Source organism: Harpia harpyja, chromosome 20, assembly GCF_026419915.1.
Source record: "Harpia harpyja isolate bHarHar1 chromosome 20, bHarHar1 primary haplotype, whole genome shotgun sequence".
Classification (NCBI taxonomy): Eukaryota; Metazoa; Chordata; class Aves; order Accipitriformes; family Accipitridae; genus Harpia; species Harpia harpyja.
In genome coordinates, this window is record NC_068959.1 from 21,493,966 (window position 1) to 21,511,682 (window position 17,717).

A 17,717-nucleotide genomic window follows, 5' to 3' on the forward strand; every position below is an offset into this window, starting at 1 on the left:
GGCCGGCGGGCGCTGCGATTGGCGGACGCTGCGATTGGCGGGCGCCGCGATTGGCGGGCGTCGAAGTCGCGCCCCCGTGTTGTTGTCAGGTGTAGAGAGAAGATGGCGGCGGTTGTGAGGGGCATCGGGGGCGGGCTGGGCCGCAGCCTGCGGGAGCTTCGCATCCATTTGTGCCAGCGCTCCCCGGGCAGCCGCGGCGTCAGGTGAGTCGGGGCCGGGCGGCTGCTCCGCGGGCGGGCCCGGCGAGGGGGGAGCGTGAGGTACCGGCCTGCTCTCAGCCTACCCGGTCCCAGCGGACTCAGCCACGGGGATCCACCGTTCCCCCTTCCCTCCCCAGAGACTTCATCGAGCAGCACTACGTGACCCTGAAGAAGGCAAATCCCGACTTCCCCATCCTGATCCGCGAGTGCTCCGGTGTCCAGCCCAAGCTCTGGGCTCGATACGGTAAGTGGGGGCCGCCCGCTGGGAAGCACCGCCGGGTCTGCAGCAAATGGGGGGGTTCAGCAATTACAGTAAGGGACATTGGCAGAGAGGGAGCAGCTGTCTGCGAGGCAAGGTGGAGACTGACTTCAGAGAAGTGTGTTACAGCTGCGTGACCTGGTGGGAGGTAAAAAAGGGACCTGCGGCTCAGAAGGTGGTTTGCCAGCTTGTGGCTGCCATTTCCCACCCCGTAGGATTCCTATACAGAAAAATGTTTCTGTTTTTGTTTTCCCTGCGTTCTCAGTGGAATGCCAAGGAGGGAGCAGAAAAGCTCATTTGTAAAGGCTTTGTTTTCTTCCTAAAGCCATCTGGGCTGGACAAAAATAGCTTAGAAACTTTCTTTCAGAGATGCAATGACTCTTTAAGCACAAGTTTCCCAGTGCGAGTGCACAGGCCAGTCGGGCCTGCTGGTATAGCGCCTGTCTCTTGTGTGTATGTGACTTGCTGGGAAATAATACCCCTGGGTAGGACCTGCTGTAGGAACAAGTTTTTCAGCACAATTTTACTGAAGTGTTGGTGAGCATCTTGATGTGACCAGGTTGAAAGCCATCAGGTTGGTTTGGGATGTGGTGGTGGCCTCTGCCCAGCTGCTGCGCAGCAAAAGTTAACAAAAAGAGGCAAGGAAATGTGTTGGGCTGCACTGGCTTCTCTCCAATGGAAAGGCTGAGAAAGAGAAGGTGGAAACAATAACTTGGGCACAGGGAGGCACTCTGGGGAGTGGTGGGTGCAAAAGGGTGGTGATAGGAACCTGGGCTGTGACACCAGTAGCGCTTGGGAAACCTAAACCAGGGCTTTGGGTTGCCCTTGCTCCAGAAAAGGACCGAGGCACCTGCCCCCTCTCTCACCCTCTGTCTTTCCTGCAGAGTTTGGCAAGGAGAAGAGCGTGCCGCTGAACAACCTTACCGTGGATGAAGTGGCCAAGGCCTTGGAGAACATTGTGAAAAGCAAGGTGTGAAGACAGACAGTAAATATGTGTGCGCTGGAGACTTGACTGATGATCTTTAATGTAAAACATGTATCTTTTAACTTATCAATCACATAAATGCAACGTGCTTACCCTGAGCTTCGCATGTTGGGTTTAAAGCCAAGAGGAGATGCTGGAGGGAACAGCCAATTCAGGAGGGTTTATACACCATCTCCCCATCATCAAGAGCCCATCTGCCCAGGTTGCAGCTCAGCTCTGCTCCTGCAGCAAGCTCTGGGGAGGCACGGGGCAGCCTGCTGGTAGCTACGAGGTGGCAACAAGGATGGAAACACCCATATCTTGCCAAGGACCAGTGTCCCCATGCAGCCAGCATTGGTGCTTACAGCTGGCGGTTAGACCCGTAACCAGCCCTTGGGAAAGGAGGGCACAGGGTGAACAAACAGTTTACTCCTCCTTGGAGTGCAGGGGGAGGGAAGGGAGGTGGTGTGGCCTAGGAGAAGGCAGACAACGTGGCATGGCAAGGACTGAAGGCGGAGGCTCCCAGGGGCTGCCCAACCATGTCCAGCAGTGCTCGTGCCCGCTCCTGGAGTTCTGGGGTGCTCTGGTGCTGCTCAAGGGCCCGGTGCCCGCCTTGCCTGACAAAGTCAGCAGCAGCCTGTGCGAGAGGTGGGGTGAGACCTGGCTGCCTGCCACCTGAGTATAGCTGCTACAGCTGATCCTGTCTGCCCAGAGCCACCATTGTACAGCCCAGGGAACGGAGCTGAAGGAATTCCCCAGAGCCCTACCAGATGCTAAATTCCCAAGCCAGGTAAATCCAGCCATGCTGATTGCTGGCTGGGAGTGCACAGGGCTTGAAGTCAGTACAACTGAATCAAAATAATTCCCCCATAATAATCTCAAAGGGTACAAACAACCTGCCCAAAAACCAGTCATTGTCAATGAAAAGGAACTCCTCAGAGAAACAAGAAGGGTTTCCACCCTCTGCATCACACAAGTGCCCCCCTTCAGGCACATGTTTGGGTGCTGAAGAGTGGGGGGCTAGCGTGGCAATGACTGAAAACAGTATTATTTAAATAATGGTAATCATCCCCATCCACAGCTTTATGATGTCATGCTTGATTCTGGGGCAGGTACCCCCCTGCTCTTACCTCTGGCCAGTGCAGGAAGAGGAGGTGCAGCAGCTCGAGGCACTGCCCCACCACTTCGGGGTTGGGCAGCGTGAGGGTGGGCAGCAGCAGGGGCAGGGCAGGCTGCTGGTGCAGCTGCTGGCAGTAGCCTGGCCCCTTCTCCGCTATATTGCACAGAACTGTCAGGACCTGGACAGAGAAGCCATGAGAGAGAGTGAGCAATGAACACTTCATTAGTGGGCAGATTCCTGACAGGCTTAGGAGGGCTCTCGAGAACTCCCCATGTTCTCCCTGGAGGTCCTGCCAGGTGCTTCCCCAAAGCCACATGCCCATCAACCAGCTGGATTTTGAATGGTCTTTAAAAGCCTCCTCCATCGCCACTATAAGGCACTGTTCATCCCTGTGCCAAGCAGATGCAGCTGTACCACCCACCCCTTGGCAAAGCATCCCTCCAGGACCCCCTAAACCATAGAATCATAGAATCATTTAGGTTGGAAAAGACCTTCAAGATCATCAAGTCCAACCATCAACCATGCCCCCTAAACCATGTTCTGAAGTACCCCGTCCACTCGCTTTTTGAATACCTCCAGGGATGGTGACTCAACCACTTCCCTGGGCAGCCCGTTCCAATGTTTGACAACCCTCTCAGTAAAAAAATTTTTCCTAATATCTAACCTAAATCTCCCTTGCCTCAACTTGAGGCCATTTCCTCTTGTCCTATCTCCAGACACCTGACAGAAGAGACCAGCACCCACCTCACTACAACCCCCTTTCAGGTAGTTGTAGAGAGCGATAAGGTCTCCCCTCAGCCTCCTCTTTTCTAGACTAAACAGCCCCAGTTCTCTCAGCCGCTCCTCATAAGACTTGTGCTCCAGGCCCCTCACCAACTTGGTTGCCCTTCTCTGAACACGCTCCAGCAGCTCAACGTCTTTCCTGTAGTGAGGGGCCCAAAACTGAACACAGTACTCGAGGTGCGGCCTCACCAGTGCCAAGTAGAGGGGAACAATCACCTCCCTGCTCCTGCTGGCCACACTATTTCTGATACAGGCCAGCATGCCATTGGCCTTCTTGGCCACCTGGGCACACTGCTGGCTCATATTCAGCCGGCTGTCAACCAGCACCCCCAGGTCTTTCTCTGCCGGGCAGCTTTCCAGCCACTCTTCCCCAAGCCTGTAGCGCTGCATGGGGTTGCCGTGACCGAAGTGCAGGACCCGGCACTTGGCCTTGTTGAACTTCATACGATTGGCCTCAGCCCGTCGATCCAGCCTGTCCAGATCTCTCTGTAGAGCCTCCCTACCCTCAAGCAGATCGACCCTGCCTCCCAACTTGGTGTCGTCTGCAAACTTGCTGAGGGTGCACTCAATCCCCTCATCCAAATCATCAATAAAGATATTAAACAGAACAGGGCCCAACACCGAGCCCTGGGGAACACCACTTGTGACCCACCGCCAACTGGATTTCACCACATTCACCACAACCCTCTGGGCTTGGCCATCCAGCCAGTTTTTCAGTGAAGAGTACACTTATCCAGGCCACGAGACGCCAGTTTCTCAAGGAGTATGCCATGAGAGACAGTGTCAAAGCTTTAGGGTCTTCCAAAAGAAGGTGGCAGCAGCCTCCCTGGGCCTGCTGCAGCTGCTGGCAGGCCTGGCCCCAAGTTAACATCTGCCTTGGGACCCCTTTTCTGCTGGGGCAGGACTCCGTGAAGGGTAAAAACAGACGCAGTGACTTCAGGGGAGGCGGATGGTGACTCTACCACAACACGAGACCTTCTGCCAAGCTGTTGCTACTGCCCCAAGCCAACCTCCAACTTCAGCACTGTGCATGCAGGATTCATGCTCCTGAAAGTCCAGCTCTTCCCCCCAGACCTGGGACACGAGGCGAGGTCTTACCAACACACTGGCCATCTGGGAACATGGCAGGAGCTGCAGCAGGGCCGGGAGCAAGTCGAGGGAGAGCAGAGTGGAGCAGAAGAAGGGTTTGTCTGCTAGGGTGGGCAGAGAAGGAACGTGTCAATAAAATCAAGGTTTCTGAGGGACGTCTCTGTAGACAAGATGCCATGAGTCTGCCAGCAATCAAGGCAGGTCCCGGCAGCAGCTCCGGCTCTGCTGACAGCCCTGTGGGACACTCACCTGTGAGGTTGTTCAGCAGCCAGAGACACTCCTGTACGATGAACGGGTGCTGCTGGAGGAAGCACTGCAGGATGAGGAAGAGGGCGACGAGCAGGCGCTCGTCCTGGATCTGGACTTCACAGCCAGTCTCCTCTGCGAGCAGGTTGCTGAGACACCGCAGCACTGGACAGACGAGCTGTGACGGTGGGAAACACAGAACCCTTTAGCCGGACCAAATCCCCACAGCAGTGCCGAGAACAGCCAGCACCCTACCCGCGTCTTACCAGCTCCAGGCCCTCGGGAGCATCTTGGGGGATTTCAGAAGCCAGGTCGAGCAAGAGTGAGGTGAGGGCAGGCAAGGCCCCCAGCGACAGCAATGCCGCATTGGCTGTATGGCTGCAAAGGGAAGGGACAGCATGGTTGCTTTCAGCACTCATAGAGGGAAAACTGCTGCAGCTGTCGCCAAACAATGGGGCCTGGAAATTCAGAGCAATCTCCTGAACCACCACAGGGCTTGTTTCATGTTTGAATAGCAGCTTGTTTCTGAGTTTATGAGAAAGTTTAAAAGCCCATGGTAAAAATTCCAGATCCACTGGAATTATCTGTGCGGGTCTGGAAACAACAGCCCCGATCCTTCTTTGAGTACCTACACATTCCTTTCTGCTGGGGCTGCTGAAAGAGATGGCACTGGAGCAGCCATGCCAAGGCAGACAGAGACTGTTGGCAGCAGCCAGCCCAGCCAGGTGACACTGAGCCAACCCCAGAAGCACAAGGATTCAGGGAGCTTGCCTTGGGCAGTGCAGGGGACAACTCCAGATATGGGGAGGCGATTGGGGGGTTTTGGAGGACTAGGAACAGCCTTCTCAGGTTTATCACCTGTTATTACCCTGTAAAGGAACTCAGTGATCCTGCAAATAGCACGTGTGCGCTTAGACACGAGAGCTGGAATGCCCAGGATGGCAGTGAAATTGCTTTCCCAAGGGAAAGGGGCAAGGGAAAGGGGCAAGGGAAAGGGGCAAGGGAAAGGGGCAAGGGAAAGGGGCAAGGGAAAGGGGCAAGGGAAAGGGGCAAGGGAAAGGGGCAAGGGAAGGCAATCCTGGTCTCCTCACAGGACCCTGAGCCTTCATGCCTCTCTCTTTGGCTGCCCCCAGGGAACTCAAAATGAGGAGAAAAGCATGTTTACCTACAAACGATGTAGTGGAGACACCATGCAAACTCCACGGCTGTTCCTATCCCAGCCTTGAGGCCAGAGCAAACCAGTCGAAGCATGTGCTGGGGGAGAACAGAGTCCAGAACCAAGCTGGGGTCAGAACAGCAGAGTTAATGGAGGCACAGGCCAGAGCACAAGCAAGACAGACAACTGGCAGAAAGACACTAGCCCTGGCCACCAAGCAGAGAGCTGCTCTCGCCTGTACTGGGGGCCACATGCTCCAAAAAACACACCTGGAGGAGACTCTTACTTAAGGGCTGCAGCCTCAGGCACCACTAAGGCCCAGCACAAGCTCTCCCTGCCCATGGCAGGGCCTGGAGGCACTCAGGACACCTTGGCTGGGGTCACATTTTTTGCACTGGGGGCTGTCAAGCTGATCTTTTCCTTCGCAGCAGGAATACAGCCAGAATTCCCCTGTGAGCCTTCTCTGCTCAACACTGTCCTTTACCGAAATACCAGAGCTGTCTGCTCAGATGAGGCTGAGGGAAAAAAGTCAAGCCCCGCACCCCGATCTGCAACAGAACCTCCATAGTTCTGATAGGATTCTGCTCTGAACTATTAATATTACTGGGATGAGAAAGGCGTCGCTGTCCCTGGCACGCAAATACCATGCTGGGCCCCAGGGCCCATCCTGATGCAGGGTTAAGAGGCTGTCATGGTTTAACCCCAGCCAGCAACTAAGCACCGTGCAGCCACTCACTCACTTCCCCTCCACCCAGTGGGATGGGGGAGAGAATTGTGAAAAAAAAACCAGTAAAACTCGTGGGTTGAAATAAGAACAGTTTCATAGAACAGAAAGGAAGAAAATAACAACAATAATAAAATTACAATAATAATAAAAGAATTGGAATATACAAACCAAGTGATGCACAATGCAATTGCTCACCGCTCGCTGACCGATGCCCAGTTAGTTTCCAAGCAGAGATCCCCCCCCAGGCCAACTCCCCCCAGTTTATATACTGGGCGTGACGTCACATGGTATGGAATACCCCTTTGGCCAGTTTGGGTCAGGTGCCCTGGCTGTGTCCCCTCCCAACTTCTTGTGCCCCTCCAGCCTTCTTGCTGGCTGGGCATGAGAAGCTGAAAAATCCTTGCCTTAGTATAAACACTACTTAGCAACAACTGAAAACATCAGTGTGTTATCAACATTCTTCTCATACTGAATCCAAAACATAACACTATACCAGCTACTAGAAAGAAAATTAACTCTATCCCAGCCAAAACCAGGACAGAGGCTTGGACTCACGGTATGATCTCTGTGGGGGCTTCCTTGGCTTGGAGGAGCTGTGAGAGGACATAGCCCAGACCTTCCAGCACAGCCTCATGCGGGGACTGCAACCAAACAGAACAAAGCTAATCCTGCATGCCACAGCCAGGGGATCCCAGGGTGCCAGCTGCCGTGCTGGTGAGAGGGCAATACCTCTTTTTCACACCAAACCAAGCAGCTGATCCGTGCAGTCTCTCCATGCCTGGAGAAAAGGGGGCATAGCAGGGGACTGGGGGTGACAGAGCAACCTGTGGCCACACCAAAGCTGAGCTGTTCCCCCTCCCCACACTCAACATGGGCTGCAGCTGTAGGGATCCAGGAACCCAAACACAGCAGCAGTGCTGCTTTGAGCATTCAGATCTGCAAACGACAGCCCTGCTCACTGTGTTGGTCTCATATGCCTGCTGGACCCAAGACGTGCAGAGGGGAGAAGCCTCCAGCTCCCCGTGTTACAGACTGTTTATTGGCAAGCCGCAGTTACGGATGTGAGACATTCAGCTGCAGAAGAGCACAGGGTGGTGACCTGACCCCAAAAATGGAGTGCAGGAGAGCCCATGAGAGACCCTCACCTGCAAGGGAACAGACCTCTGCAGAGGGGTCTCTGCCTGTGGCCACAGCTGGAAGGAGGGCTGGTAACTCAGTACTGTCAGCCAGCATCTCAAGGGCATAAGAAAAGACGTCTTTCTGGGGCAGGGCAGGGGAAGAGTGTGACTGAGCTATTTCACCCACCTGGATGCAGGATGCCAGCACTGGAATGATGCCCTGAGGCAGAAGCTGCTTCCTCACAGCTTCGCTTTCTACTACCAGGTTCCCCAGCGTGTACAAACACAGCTCCTGAAACATGCCCAAGAGAGCAAGTTACCTCCTCTGCACTCCACAGGGGGACTGTGGCCAGTGAGCAAGGCCTCTAGGTCCCTGCACCCTGGGACTAGGGCACACACTTCCCCTGAGCAGGGCAGAAGCTGTCTCCAGAGGGGTAAACAGAGACAGATACTGCTGGATTCTCCAGCTACCCCATTCCCAGCTGTATCAGCTTCAATTTATTCTTTTTCTATCTGGCTCAGGTCAGGATCTGATCACTTCTACTTTGGAGGTTTTTCAGGCTTCTAATTATTGCTACAACATTTCTCTGAGACACCTCTAATTCCACAGTATTCTCCTGGAGACTGCTGGTGTGCTGCATTAAAATGTGATCATCACCTTGGGGTTGCTCCCCATCTTGGTCCTTAGCTCTGATCCTGTCTGCTTCTCAAAGGAGCACAGTGCACTGCAGAAGGCGCACTGCTCGGCAGCTGGAAAAACACATGGGTGTTCCAGAGCTACTCTGACTGTTCGCTCCTTCGCCCAGATCAAACTGCACAGCTTGGAGCCACAGACGCTCTGCTCTTCCTCCCGACCTTGCCGAAAGCCTGCCTGCTTGTTGCAGGAAGGTAAGCTGACAAAGTAGCTGTTCCTGCATCCCAGACTGCTGCTGCCCATCTCTTTCACTTTTCCAAGATCTTTTAAAACACCTAAACTGGCCCACATCTAGTATTTCTGCTTTACCCACCACACAGACACCAAGGTACCTCCCGTCCAGGTCCAGCCTGCATCAAGAGGCCAGACCACATGTCTGATGATGGAGTCCAACTGCCACAGCCTGTAGGGAAGTTCCTGCTTCCCTAAACAGAGCTTGGAGCTCAAGAGGAGGAACCCACTGCAAGTGGGGCAAACCAGTGCGTCCTGGGCTGCGGCAGGAGGATTTGCCTGGCCCAGATGAGGCTTGGGAGCATTAAGAGCAGCCTGCAGCTACCTGGAAGGAGGTGCAAACACGATGGATCCAAACTCCTCTTGGTGTTGGGACAGGCCACAGTGTAGGGGGTCTCCATATTTCCAAGACTTGGCCAGACAAAGCCTTGCTGCCCTGGGCTAGCACCGGGGACAGTCCTGCTCCAAGGGGAAGGCTGGACTAGAGACTTGCAGAGGGCCCCTTCCCACCAGCACTCCTTTGTGAGCCATGTTAGGTTAAGGCTGGCCAAAAGAGGTCAACACCCAGCCGCTACCAAAAGCTTATCAGGTGCCCGAGCCCTGGCAAACGCAAGCACGGATCTTACCATGAACTCAACGCTGTGTCCTGAGAGGTAGGTGAGGAGATAGGAGGTCACTGGCAGACATGCCTCAGCCACAGCAGGGTCACTGGAGTGGGAGAGCTCATGGAGACAGCGGGCTGCTTCCATCTGCATGTCAGCCAGGCTGCTGGTGAAGAGCCCAATGAGTGTCCGGATGCTGCCGTCCAGCCTGGTGGAACCCAAAGGGTGTTGTCACCTCCTGCCTTCCACCCTCGGCCACACACCAGCTCACCCACACAACAACCGGGACAAAGAGCCACTCTGGACATGCCCTTGGTAACAGCCATGCAGTGCCAGACCTGGGCTGACCTGACAAACTTCTGCTGAGTCTCCTTGTTCTGCAGAGCCCAGCGGAGACGGCCGAGTGATCTTTTCCTCTCTTCTGAAGCCCTCTGCACGCCTCTGAGCAGCTCAAGAACCTATCCGAAAATTAAAAGATGGGTGAATTTCAAGCAGTGCCAGGGTTAAGATTTCATCCCGTTAATCCTGGATGCAGAGAAATGCAGGGCGCAAAGATGGTCACAAAGAACGTTACTGTTTCTCACCATGTCTGGCAGTGACTTAGAAAACACTCCCAAACCCACCTCCACCCAGGCTCCTCCACATGTCTAGAGGCTGGGGAAGACCCCAGGGACCCCCATCACCACGGAGAACGTCATGCTCTTCACCTCATCCTCTGAGAGAGGGTCCGGCACGATCTCTGCTCCATCCTGTCCACCCTCCTCTGCTGCAGTGTCCTCCCGCAGAAGCCGCTTGCTGACCAGCTGCTCCTGCCGCCGGGCTTTCCTGAGAGCTGTGATCGAATCGGTCCCCGTCACCACCTGCCTAGGTCAAGATGCTTTTCCATCCCACCAAAGAGCCTCATCCCTTTTAAGAGGGAAAAACTGCCAGTTCCTCCTTGTGCGAGCCAGGGAGAGACACGCGAGACCGTGACTGCACTTAGACCTTGCATGCCGCAGGGCTGCGGGTCGGGCACTCACTCGCCAACGGGCAAAGCCACAGCTGGGCAAACCGGCATGAAAGCAGGACAGAGGCGTGAGGACCAGGGCGGCCGCACCGGGAGGGACCCAAGGCTGGTTTTACATAGGCGAGACCTTGGAAAACTCAAATTGCAGGGAGGTGGTTGAGGAAATGGGGCATCCAGGGCAGAAAACTCACGTGGATTAAAAAAAACCCAACCCACTGTAAAATGCTACCCCGAGTGGACAGGCTGCCCGCAGATGCCAACCATCCTGTGCACCCCCAGACGGGGCGGGAGGCCGGGGCTCTGTTTGGGTCCCGCTGTGGGGCAGAGCCGGCGGCCGTGGGGACTCCCACCAGCGGCCCCGTCACCCACGGCGGGGGGGGCCAAACCGCCCGGGCCCCTCCGGCCCCGAGACCTCGGCCCAGGGCCCGGCCCCGTCCTGCCGCGCTGCCCCCTCCCCGGTCCCGGGGCGGACCTGCCTCTCGCTCTCGCCGCCGGGCCCGCAGCTCCTCCGTGCCACTGCCGCTGGGCCCGACGCCGCGCCGCCGCCGGCCCCACATGGCGGCGGAGGGAGGAGAGGGAGGAGGGGGAGGGGGAGGGGGAGGAGGAGGAGGGCGGGGCGGGGCGGGGCGGGGCGAAAGGCGGGCAGGGCAGCGGGGGGGAGGCCGGGCGGAGGCGGGCCGGATCACGGAGGGGTCGCCGGGCAGCCCCGGGAAGGGAGGCCGGGGCCCCGCTCTTCCCCCTGAGGGCTCGGCCGCCGGGGTCCGCCCGCAGCCCGGGGAGCCCCGGGGCCCGAGGCCCAGTGTCCCCCCCCCCCGCCTGCCCAGCTCCCAGCCCAGCAGGACCGGGATCAGCCCTTCCCGCGGCAGGGGCTCTGCTGGGGCATCTCCCACCGTCCTGCTGCTGCGGCTTCAGGAGGGAGCTTGGGCGGCCCCGCTGCGTGGGGGAGCGCATGGTGACCCTCTTCGGTGCGGTCAGCGGTCACGGCACTGGCTGCGGGGACATAGACACGAGTGTGCACAGCGGGGGGGGGGGGGAACCAGAGGATGAACTCCTCCGGCCTTGCAGGGCTGAAACCAGCCAGCCTGTGGGCTCAGGCACAGTTTCTGTCCCCACAGGGCTGGAGTGCATGTTTGTTGAAGCCAAAAAAAGCCCAGAGACTCACCAGAAACATAAGACAACAGGGTCTCGGTGTCCTGGGATCTTCCACGGTGGTGACGAGAACAAGAAAGTCGTCACCCAAAAGGTGCTTCCAACACCACGTGTCTTTGAAGCGGGGTGTGGCTGGCCACTGAGGAGATAGAAGAGCTCATTTTTCCCCAGAAAGGCATTTGGGGGAATTTGCAGCTGGTGGCCAGGAATGAGCAATTAAAAGGTACCAGGCCCAGAGAGAGCTGCCGACCTCACCAAAAGGAGTAGTGAGGAGAACTCAGAAAGGCTGCTGTGATTTTTCCATGATGCACACAGCAGCAGTTTTGTGTAACCTGAGGATGGAGAAGAGGAATCATGGAATGGCTGAACCCCTCTACACAAGAAATTGTTCAAGGAAAGGCAGCAAAGCAGTGCAGCGCTCCACCTGAGATGCCAGGAATAAGAAAATGAGCTGCAGTAGATGTAACAACCAAAAGGAGACTTTCCCTTCACCCACCCAGCAGCAGAGTGCGTGGGACAGGCAGCTCCGGCCCCAGCTGTTGTCGCACTGAGAGTGTCTCTCTGTAATGCCGCATTAACAACAAACTGGGAATTGCATCTTCTAGCTGTGCAGTTTTGTTGCCTTTCTGAAACCAACACAGGCAGAGAAATCCCCAGGGAAGAAAAAATCCCTGACAGATCTTTCCAAATGCCTGGTGGTCTCTGCTCGCTGACGGAGAGCGTTAACATCTTGGTGCAGGCACAGCCACCAGCTGCCAAAGGAGCATGGGGCAAGTGATCTGAGTTCCCTGGCCAAGCCTAGTAGCTATCTTGCCAAGGAAGCCGAGCTTGGGTGAAGAAGTGCCCTTTGCAGCATTGGGCTGTGCACACAGCAGATGGGAATTTGTCCTGTCCCCACCCTACATGGGACACAGCCATCTGGGGATGGTCTGGATACTGGGTATGACAGTCCCATACCCTTCTGCATTGCCTTGTGCAGGGTGCTCAGCACCCAGTAGGCTCCAAGGCACAGCAAGCCCAGAGCATCTGGAAGCAAAGGTGTGTTTGGACTGGTCCCGAGAGTGCATTTAGGGAACCTTGACTGCACTCCCTTCCCTCATCCTTCCTAGGAAAGTAAGCAGAATTGACACTTGGACCAAAAACCCTCCCAGCCCATGGCCATGGGCAGCCGCAAGAGTCCCTTGCTGCAGGGAAGCGAAGCAGAAGTGACTTGGGCGGCTGCTGCGTGGAGCGTTGCTTCCTGTGGCACAGCCAGCCCTGTCCTGCTTAGGAAGTCACGCAGCGGGAGCAGGGGCAGTGCCCGGGAGCCTGCCTCGAGGTGCCCATCAGCCCCAAACACGTGGATCTAAACACAGGCAGGACAGGCTGCGGAAGCACCAACGGCAGCTGGAAGACACCTGCAGGCACTGAGGTCTCATCCGGCTGGAGGCAGAGGAGGTTCAGGCGCCGGGGAGAGCCAAGCACTTGCAGAGCCTTTGGCACCTAAGCCGTAGATTTGGCAGCAGCTAGAGGAAGCAGCCGTGGGGCAAGGAAACATTTCGGTGTGAGTTGCCTGGTGAGTCACTGGACAAACCCACCCTGCTTCGTGCTGCCCCCCCCCCCCCCCCCCCCAGTGAGGGAGACTTCACCTAAGTGCTGGAGGAGAGCTTCTCCCCGGGAGGGTGGTGCAGCCCCCCGCGACAGCACAGAGAGCTCCGTCCTGGGAGATTTTTGAGACGCAGCCAGAAAAAGCTGTGGCTGATCCGGGCTAGTGCTGGCAACAGACCTGCTGGAAGCGGGAGGTTGGATTGGAGACCCCCAAAGACTCCTCGCCACTGCCCCGTCTGGGTGCTCAGGCAGAGCTAAGTCATCACATTCTTAGGAGCCTTTAATCTTTGCTTGCTGCTTTTCTGCGATCTGTTTTATAAGACTCTCCCGTCAGCTGGACAGCAAAACAATACTCGGTGCTGACAGAGATGCATACAGACCCTCAGAAATTATTTTCTACCATCCTCTTGGAGGCTGGTAATGAATCAAATCTCTGAGTGAGAAAAAGGAAAATATGAAGCCCTGTGTTGCAATTTCCTGCCCCAGATTACAGAGTGCACCATGCAGAGAAACAAACAGAGCTGTGGCTCTCCCATCCTGCGGTCAGACTGATATAACTGGCTTCGCTGTCTGTAACTCAACATTTCTAGTTTCTCCTGATCCATGAGATTTCCTGGTCGCTTAGGAATGGGAGTCTGCAGCAAAGCAGCCCAGGCCAGAAAGCGCAGAGCCCGGTAGCTGCTGCCGCCGGAGGAGCCACCCTGCTTCGCTGAAACCCTGCTTTTGGGGTGGGGTGAGACCACTGCCACCGACTCCCCGCCGAGGAGCGGGTGGCACAGGTGTAGCTTTTGGGTGTTTCACTGGTGATTTGAGCTTTGCCCTGAGTCATGGCTGAGTAGCCAGGCGGGTGCTGGTGGGGTGTGCTGGACCCACACAAAGGGCAGTTGGGCAGGAGGGACAAGGGCAGCGCCGTCTGCCTGAGGGGCAGCTCTCTGGGGCCGAACCTGCCCAAGCCAGCCCTCCAGTTGGCTGGATCTGAACGGTCTCCTCAGCTGTCACAAGAGTGCTGCCTTTCACCATTGCTCTCCTCATCTCTAGGTTGTTCACCATGAATGTGGCTGCTCTCCTCCTCCTGGGGCTGGGGCTGTTGGAGGCAGAAGGCAGGTGTTTCTTCAATCGCACTCAGGAGCACTGTGTGTGCTATAACCTGTCCCAGGAAAGCGTAAGCAGCATCATCCAGTGCCTCCCAGCCTCTGTTGTGGAGTTTTTGGGGGGAGAGCTGGAGAGATACATAGCCTTCCCAATCGGCAACCTGGACCCCTCTGCCATTGAAATGCTGGGCTCCCTTGTCATCAGGAAAATAATTTTTGGTGATCTCCTGGTGCCTGAGATACTCCTTGCCCGAGTCCTGAGGCTCTTCTCCTACACCCAGGTGCAGGAGCTGGTGTTTGAGCGCTGCATTTTTGAGGGGAGAGGCAACTGGGATGAAATGGCCCGCCAGGACTTGCCCATATTGTCCCTGCACTTCCACAACGTGACATCTGCCCCGCTGACAGGCCGTGAGCAGGACTTCTCTAGTCTAAGCAGCTGGCTGGAGACCCTGCAGGAGCTGGCTGTCACTGGCTCCCATGTCACCAACCTGCCCTGTGGCATCGGAAGGGTGTTCAGAGCTCTGCGCTCCCTGGACATGGCACAAAACAGTGTTGGGGATGAGAGCTTGATGCACGCCTTCTGCAAGGGGGCTTTCCCTCAGCTTCAGGTACTGAGTCTGCAACGCAACAACCTGACATCCTACCACAGCGTGTGTGAAAGCGTGCAGCTGCTGCGTGAGCTCCAGCATCTAGATCTCAGCCAGAACAAGCTCATGGCAGACCTGTCCTCCTCCTGCCAGTGGCCGGCGTCCCTCCGAATTTTTAACTTGTCCAACACTGGCTTGGATAAAGTCCTCACACCTCTGCCTCCCAGTCTAGAAGTGTTGGACATGGGCTGCAACCACCTCCACACTGTAGACATCTCCCTTCGCTCCCTGAAGAAGCTCTTCCTGAGCCAAAACATGCTGCAGGCTTCCCCCTCCATCAGGAATTGCCCCATGTTGGAGACCCTCCACCTAGACAACAACTTGATCACAGAGCTGCCATGGGATGAGGTGAAGCTCCTGGGACGCCTGTGGGACGTGGCTGTGGCCGGCAACCCCTACAACTGCTCGTGCTCTGGGGCCGGGGGGCTCCAGGCGCTGGCGGGCATGGGGCACCTTGGGCAGGGCTGGCCCCAGGACTACATGTGTCACTCCCCACCTCACTACCAGGGCAGGCTGGTGAAGGACGTGCCGGTCTCGGTGCTGCAGTGTAACAGTGCTGCAGTGATTGCCCCTGTCTGTGTTGCCCTCGCCCTGCTTGGGGTAGCCGGGGCCATCTGCCTGGTCAGATCCAGGCCTGGGCTCGCCCGGCCCTGCCGCAGAGTGTGAAGGCGATGTGTGACCGTTCCCACCAGTGCTTCCCCACAGGGGCTCAGCCCCAGGGGCTGCAAGGCCATGATCTCTGTGGGAAGACTCACAGGACCCCCAAGTTCTGGTGAGGGGCTGTCTTGATGTCCCCAGTCCAGGCTCCCCCGTGGAGCAGGACTGTCCCCAGCATTATCCCACAGTGGCTGTAGCTCTGCCTGTCCAAGTTTTAGGGAAACCCCCAAGCAAAGCTCCTTGCCATGCTCTGTCGCAGGGCTGCATCCTCCCAGAGGGGTTTTCCTTATGGCCAGCTCTAACTCCCCAAGCCCCAACAGGCACCCATTGCCGCTGTGATATCATCTGCCCCGAACAAGAGATGTTCAGCTCCATCATATTTGCACTGCTGCAGGTGGTGCTCAGGTGCCCCAAGCCTCACTGGGGTCTGGTGGTCCCCACCCAGAGCCCCCCCCGCCCCTCCTCGTAGCCTTGTGCCCCCCAGCCCAGCTGTTCTTGCAGCCCCCGTGGCCCCTTTGCTGATCCTCCACCTCTCCTTACCTGGGGCTATGGCTGGGCGTGGCTGTGAGGATACCTGGGTTGTGAGGATGTCTGCTTAACTGCTGTTTAGCATAAGAGAAAAACCACAAAAGACAGGAAAATGAATAAATTAAACACCCCTATGCACAAACACTAACAAGCGGGAGGTAACACAGACAGCAACCAAGACCTGAGCTCTCAAGGCACTGGTGGACAAACCCCTCAAGTGTGACCTTGAAGAGGCTCACCCAGAAACTTTTTAACCAGTAGGAAGAAGACGGGTTTATTCTGGGTTCTGGGTTATTCAGAAAATGTCTCATAGGAAAGAGAAAATTGATTATGGGATACTGAGGGAGACTGGGGGAATGCAAAACTTACTGGGGAATGTTTATGGAAAGCATCAAAGGGAGGGTCATGGTGGGTGGGTAGGGAAGGAACAAGCATGGGAAAATGGGGACGGGGAAGAAGGGGGCTGGTGGTAGGTAGGCCACACTTGCCTGGCAAAGCCCTGTGCTTTGTCCCCATGGTCTGTCCTGCCTTCTCATTAAAATCCATTCCTGGGTATTTTCTGTCACCTCACTCTCTATTCTGTTTGTGCACATGTGTGATCTGTGAGCAAACACAGGCTGGGACTAGCCAGAGGGTGGGAAACCAGAGTGTGGAAAGACCCAAGGCTGGAGCTGGAGAGTGGCTAAACAGGGCCTTGGGTCCAGCCATGGATCTGTGACGGATTTGGGGTCTGTTGCGTGTTTGAGGGCACACGGGTGTGCACCTGCCTGTGGGTTGAGGGTGGGGGTGTGGGATTGTGCCACCAGCCCACATCACCCCTGAGCAGCTGGAGAGGAGGGATGGGGCTGTGCTGCCTGTGTGCTTGTGTTCGTGGGAGCACCGTTGGTGGTTAGATGGGTGCAGGCAAAGGCACTGCTCAGCTTGTGTTGACCCATGTGGACGTGTGTACACCACGTGTCTGCATTTGCATCTTGGAGATTGGTGCTCAGCCTTGCTACTGGCTGGACCTGAGAATAGGGAGCAGCAGCTGCTGTCTAATGGATGAGGAAGGAGAAATCCCTGTGTCCCAGAACCCTAGGAGTTGCTTTCCCTTAGCAGCACCCATGTGAAGCACAACCCCACCCCTTGCTCTGCTCCTGATGGAGCCCCAGGTGCTGCTTGCTCCATTAGCAATGATGGCTCATGTCCAGCCTGGCATCACCCTCACGCCTGAAGACATTTGGGCAGGCAGGGGCTCAGGGAGACAGGGGCAGCGTTGTAATCTCATTCTATAGGGGGGAATGGTGGCAGACGGAGGGACGCCTGTGCATCTCCTCATTGTGCCTGGTCCTGTCCAAATGCAAGGGACAGGGGCTGTCCTGGGATCTCTCTTTTGTCTCCCACAGTCTGCGTTTCCACAGACCACAGAGATCCTCAGCTTCAGCATTTCCTTCTGTGCTTGCTTGGTATGACTGATCTCCAATAAATGTGATTCTGTGGTTTGTGGTTGCTTCTTGTGTCTAGAAAACCTTCATGATAGTCCAACGTCCCTCATCTCCCGTCCCCAGCTTGCAAAGATGTCCCTCTTGGAGCCAGGAGCACGCCAATGGTGCGAGTGGGTCCAGGCGCCCACTTGCCTCCCACGGTCCCACTGACTCCTTGTCCAGCAGGGCTCAGCCTCCAGAACATGGTGCCTCTGGGTTGGGCCTGGCTCTGCCCGGCTCTGCCCACACAACTGTGCCTGACATCCATTAATAATGCAAGGGAACAGGATCCCCCCGTGTAACCCCATCCCCTGTCCTGTCTGAAACAGCAGCTCAAGGGCTGCTGCTACTGAGCTGGCCATGGACGCCAGGAAGGTGAGTGCCATCGTGGGGGACATCA

General features: G+C 56.4%; 3 protein-coding genes across 7 annotated transcripts; 2 read left to right on the top strand and 1 right to left on the bottom strand.

Annotated features, from left to right (window-relative positions):
• The first annotated feature begins 52 nt into the window (after positions 1 to 52).
• Positions 53 to 1,542, top strand: NDUFA2 (NADH:ubiquinone oxidoreductase subunit A2). The gene is made up of 3 exons (XM_052816086.1): positions 53 to 203; positions 338 to 444; positions 1,344 to 1,542. The coding sequence occupies exons 1-3, from the start codon at positions 103 to 105 to the stop codon at positions 1,433 to 1,435; spliced, it is 300 nt and encodes a 99-aa protein (XP_052672046.1). The 5' UTR covers positions 53 to 102; the 3' UTR covers positions 1,436 to 1,542.
• TMCO6 (transmembrane and coiled-coil domains 6) lies at positions 501 to 10,776 on the bottom strand. 4 transcript variants are annotated; one of them, XM_052816083.1, is made up of 12 exons: positions 10,668 to 10,754; positions 9,897 to 10,021; positions 9,538 to 9,647; positions 9,214 to 9,397; positions 7,850 to 7,954; positions 7,100 to 7,185; positions 5,827 to 5,943; positions 4,928 to 5,039; positions 4,665 to 4,839; positions 4,425 to 4,519; positions 2,554 to 2,721; positions 501 to 597 (listed from the first exon to the last, which is right to left on the bottom strand). In XM_052816083.1, exons 1-12 carry the CDS (start codon positions 10,750 to 10,752, stop codon positions 583 to 585), a joined length of 1,377 nt encoding a protein of 458 aa, XP_052672043.1. In that variant the 5' UTR covers positions 10,753 to 10,754; the 3' UTR covers positions 501 to 582. The 4 variants fall into 4 exon arrangements, with proteins under 4 accessions (XP_052672043.1, XP_052672039.1, XP_052672040.1 ...); XM_052816079.1 differs by lacking the exon at positions 501 to 597 and adding an exon at positions 1,456 to 2,060 and having other exon boundaries at positions 10,668 to 10,776; XM_052816080.1 differs by lacking the exon at positions 501 to 597 and adding an exon at positions 1,456 to 2,060 and having other exon boundaries at positions 4,425 to 4,516.
• On the top strand, positions 8,209 to 17,335 carry LOC128154891 (toll-like receptor 2). Of its 2 annotated transcripts, none has more exons than XM_052816084.1 (3): positions 8,209 to 8,550; positions 11,311 to 12,899; positions 13,970 to 17,335. In XM_052816084.1, the coding sequence occupies exon 3, from the start codon at positions 13,980 to 13,982 to the stop codon at positions 15,333 to 15,335; it is 1,356 nt and encodes a 451-aa protein (XP_052672044.1). In that variant the 5' UTR covers positions 8,209 to 8,550; positions 11,311 to 12,899; positions 13,970 to 13,979; the 3' UTR covers positions 15,336 to 17,335. The 2 variants fall into 2 exon arrangements, with proteins under 2 accessions (XP_052672044.1, XP_052672045.1); XM_052816085.1 differs by having other exon boundaries at positions 11,311 to 12,887.
• Positions 17,336 to 17,717: the final 382 nt, after the last annotated feature.

Bases quoted from the DNA above. Each gene is read 5' to 3' on its own strand.
- TMCO6 (XM_052816079.1), bottom strand. From the start codon at position 10,752: ATGTGGGGCCGGCGGCGGCGCGGCGTCGGGCCCAGCGGCAGTGGCACG. The intron at 9,648-9,896 runs GTGAAGAGCATG...ATTTTCGGATAG, and splicing joins ACCCTCTCTCAGAGGATGAG to GTTCTTGAGCTGCTCAGAGG. The intron at 4,520-4,664 runs GTGAGTGTCCCA...TGCCCACCCTAG, and splicing joins GCTGCTGAACAACCTCACAG to CAGACAAACCCTTCTTCTGC.
- LOC128154891 (XM_052816084.1), top strand. From the start codon at position 13,980: ATGAATGTGGCTGCTCTCCTCCTCCTGGGGCTGGGGCTGTTGGAGGCA.
- NDUFA2 (XM_052816086.1), top strand. From the start codon at position 103: ATGGCGGCGGTTGTGAGGGGCATCGGGGGCGGGCTGGGCCGCAGCCTG. The intron at 204-337 runs GTGAGTCGGGGC...TTCCCTCCCCAG, and splicing joins CCGGGCAGCCGCGGCGTCAG to AGACTTCATCGAGCAGCACT. The intron at 445-1,343 runs GTAAGTGGGGGC...TCTTTCCTGCAG, and splicing joins CAAGCTCTGGGCTCGATACG to AGTTTGGCAAGGAGAAGAGC.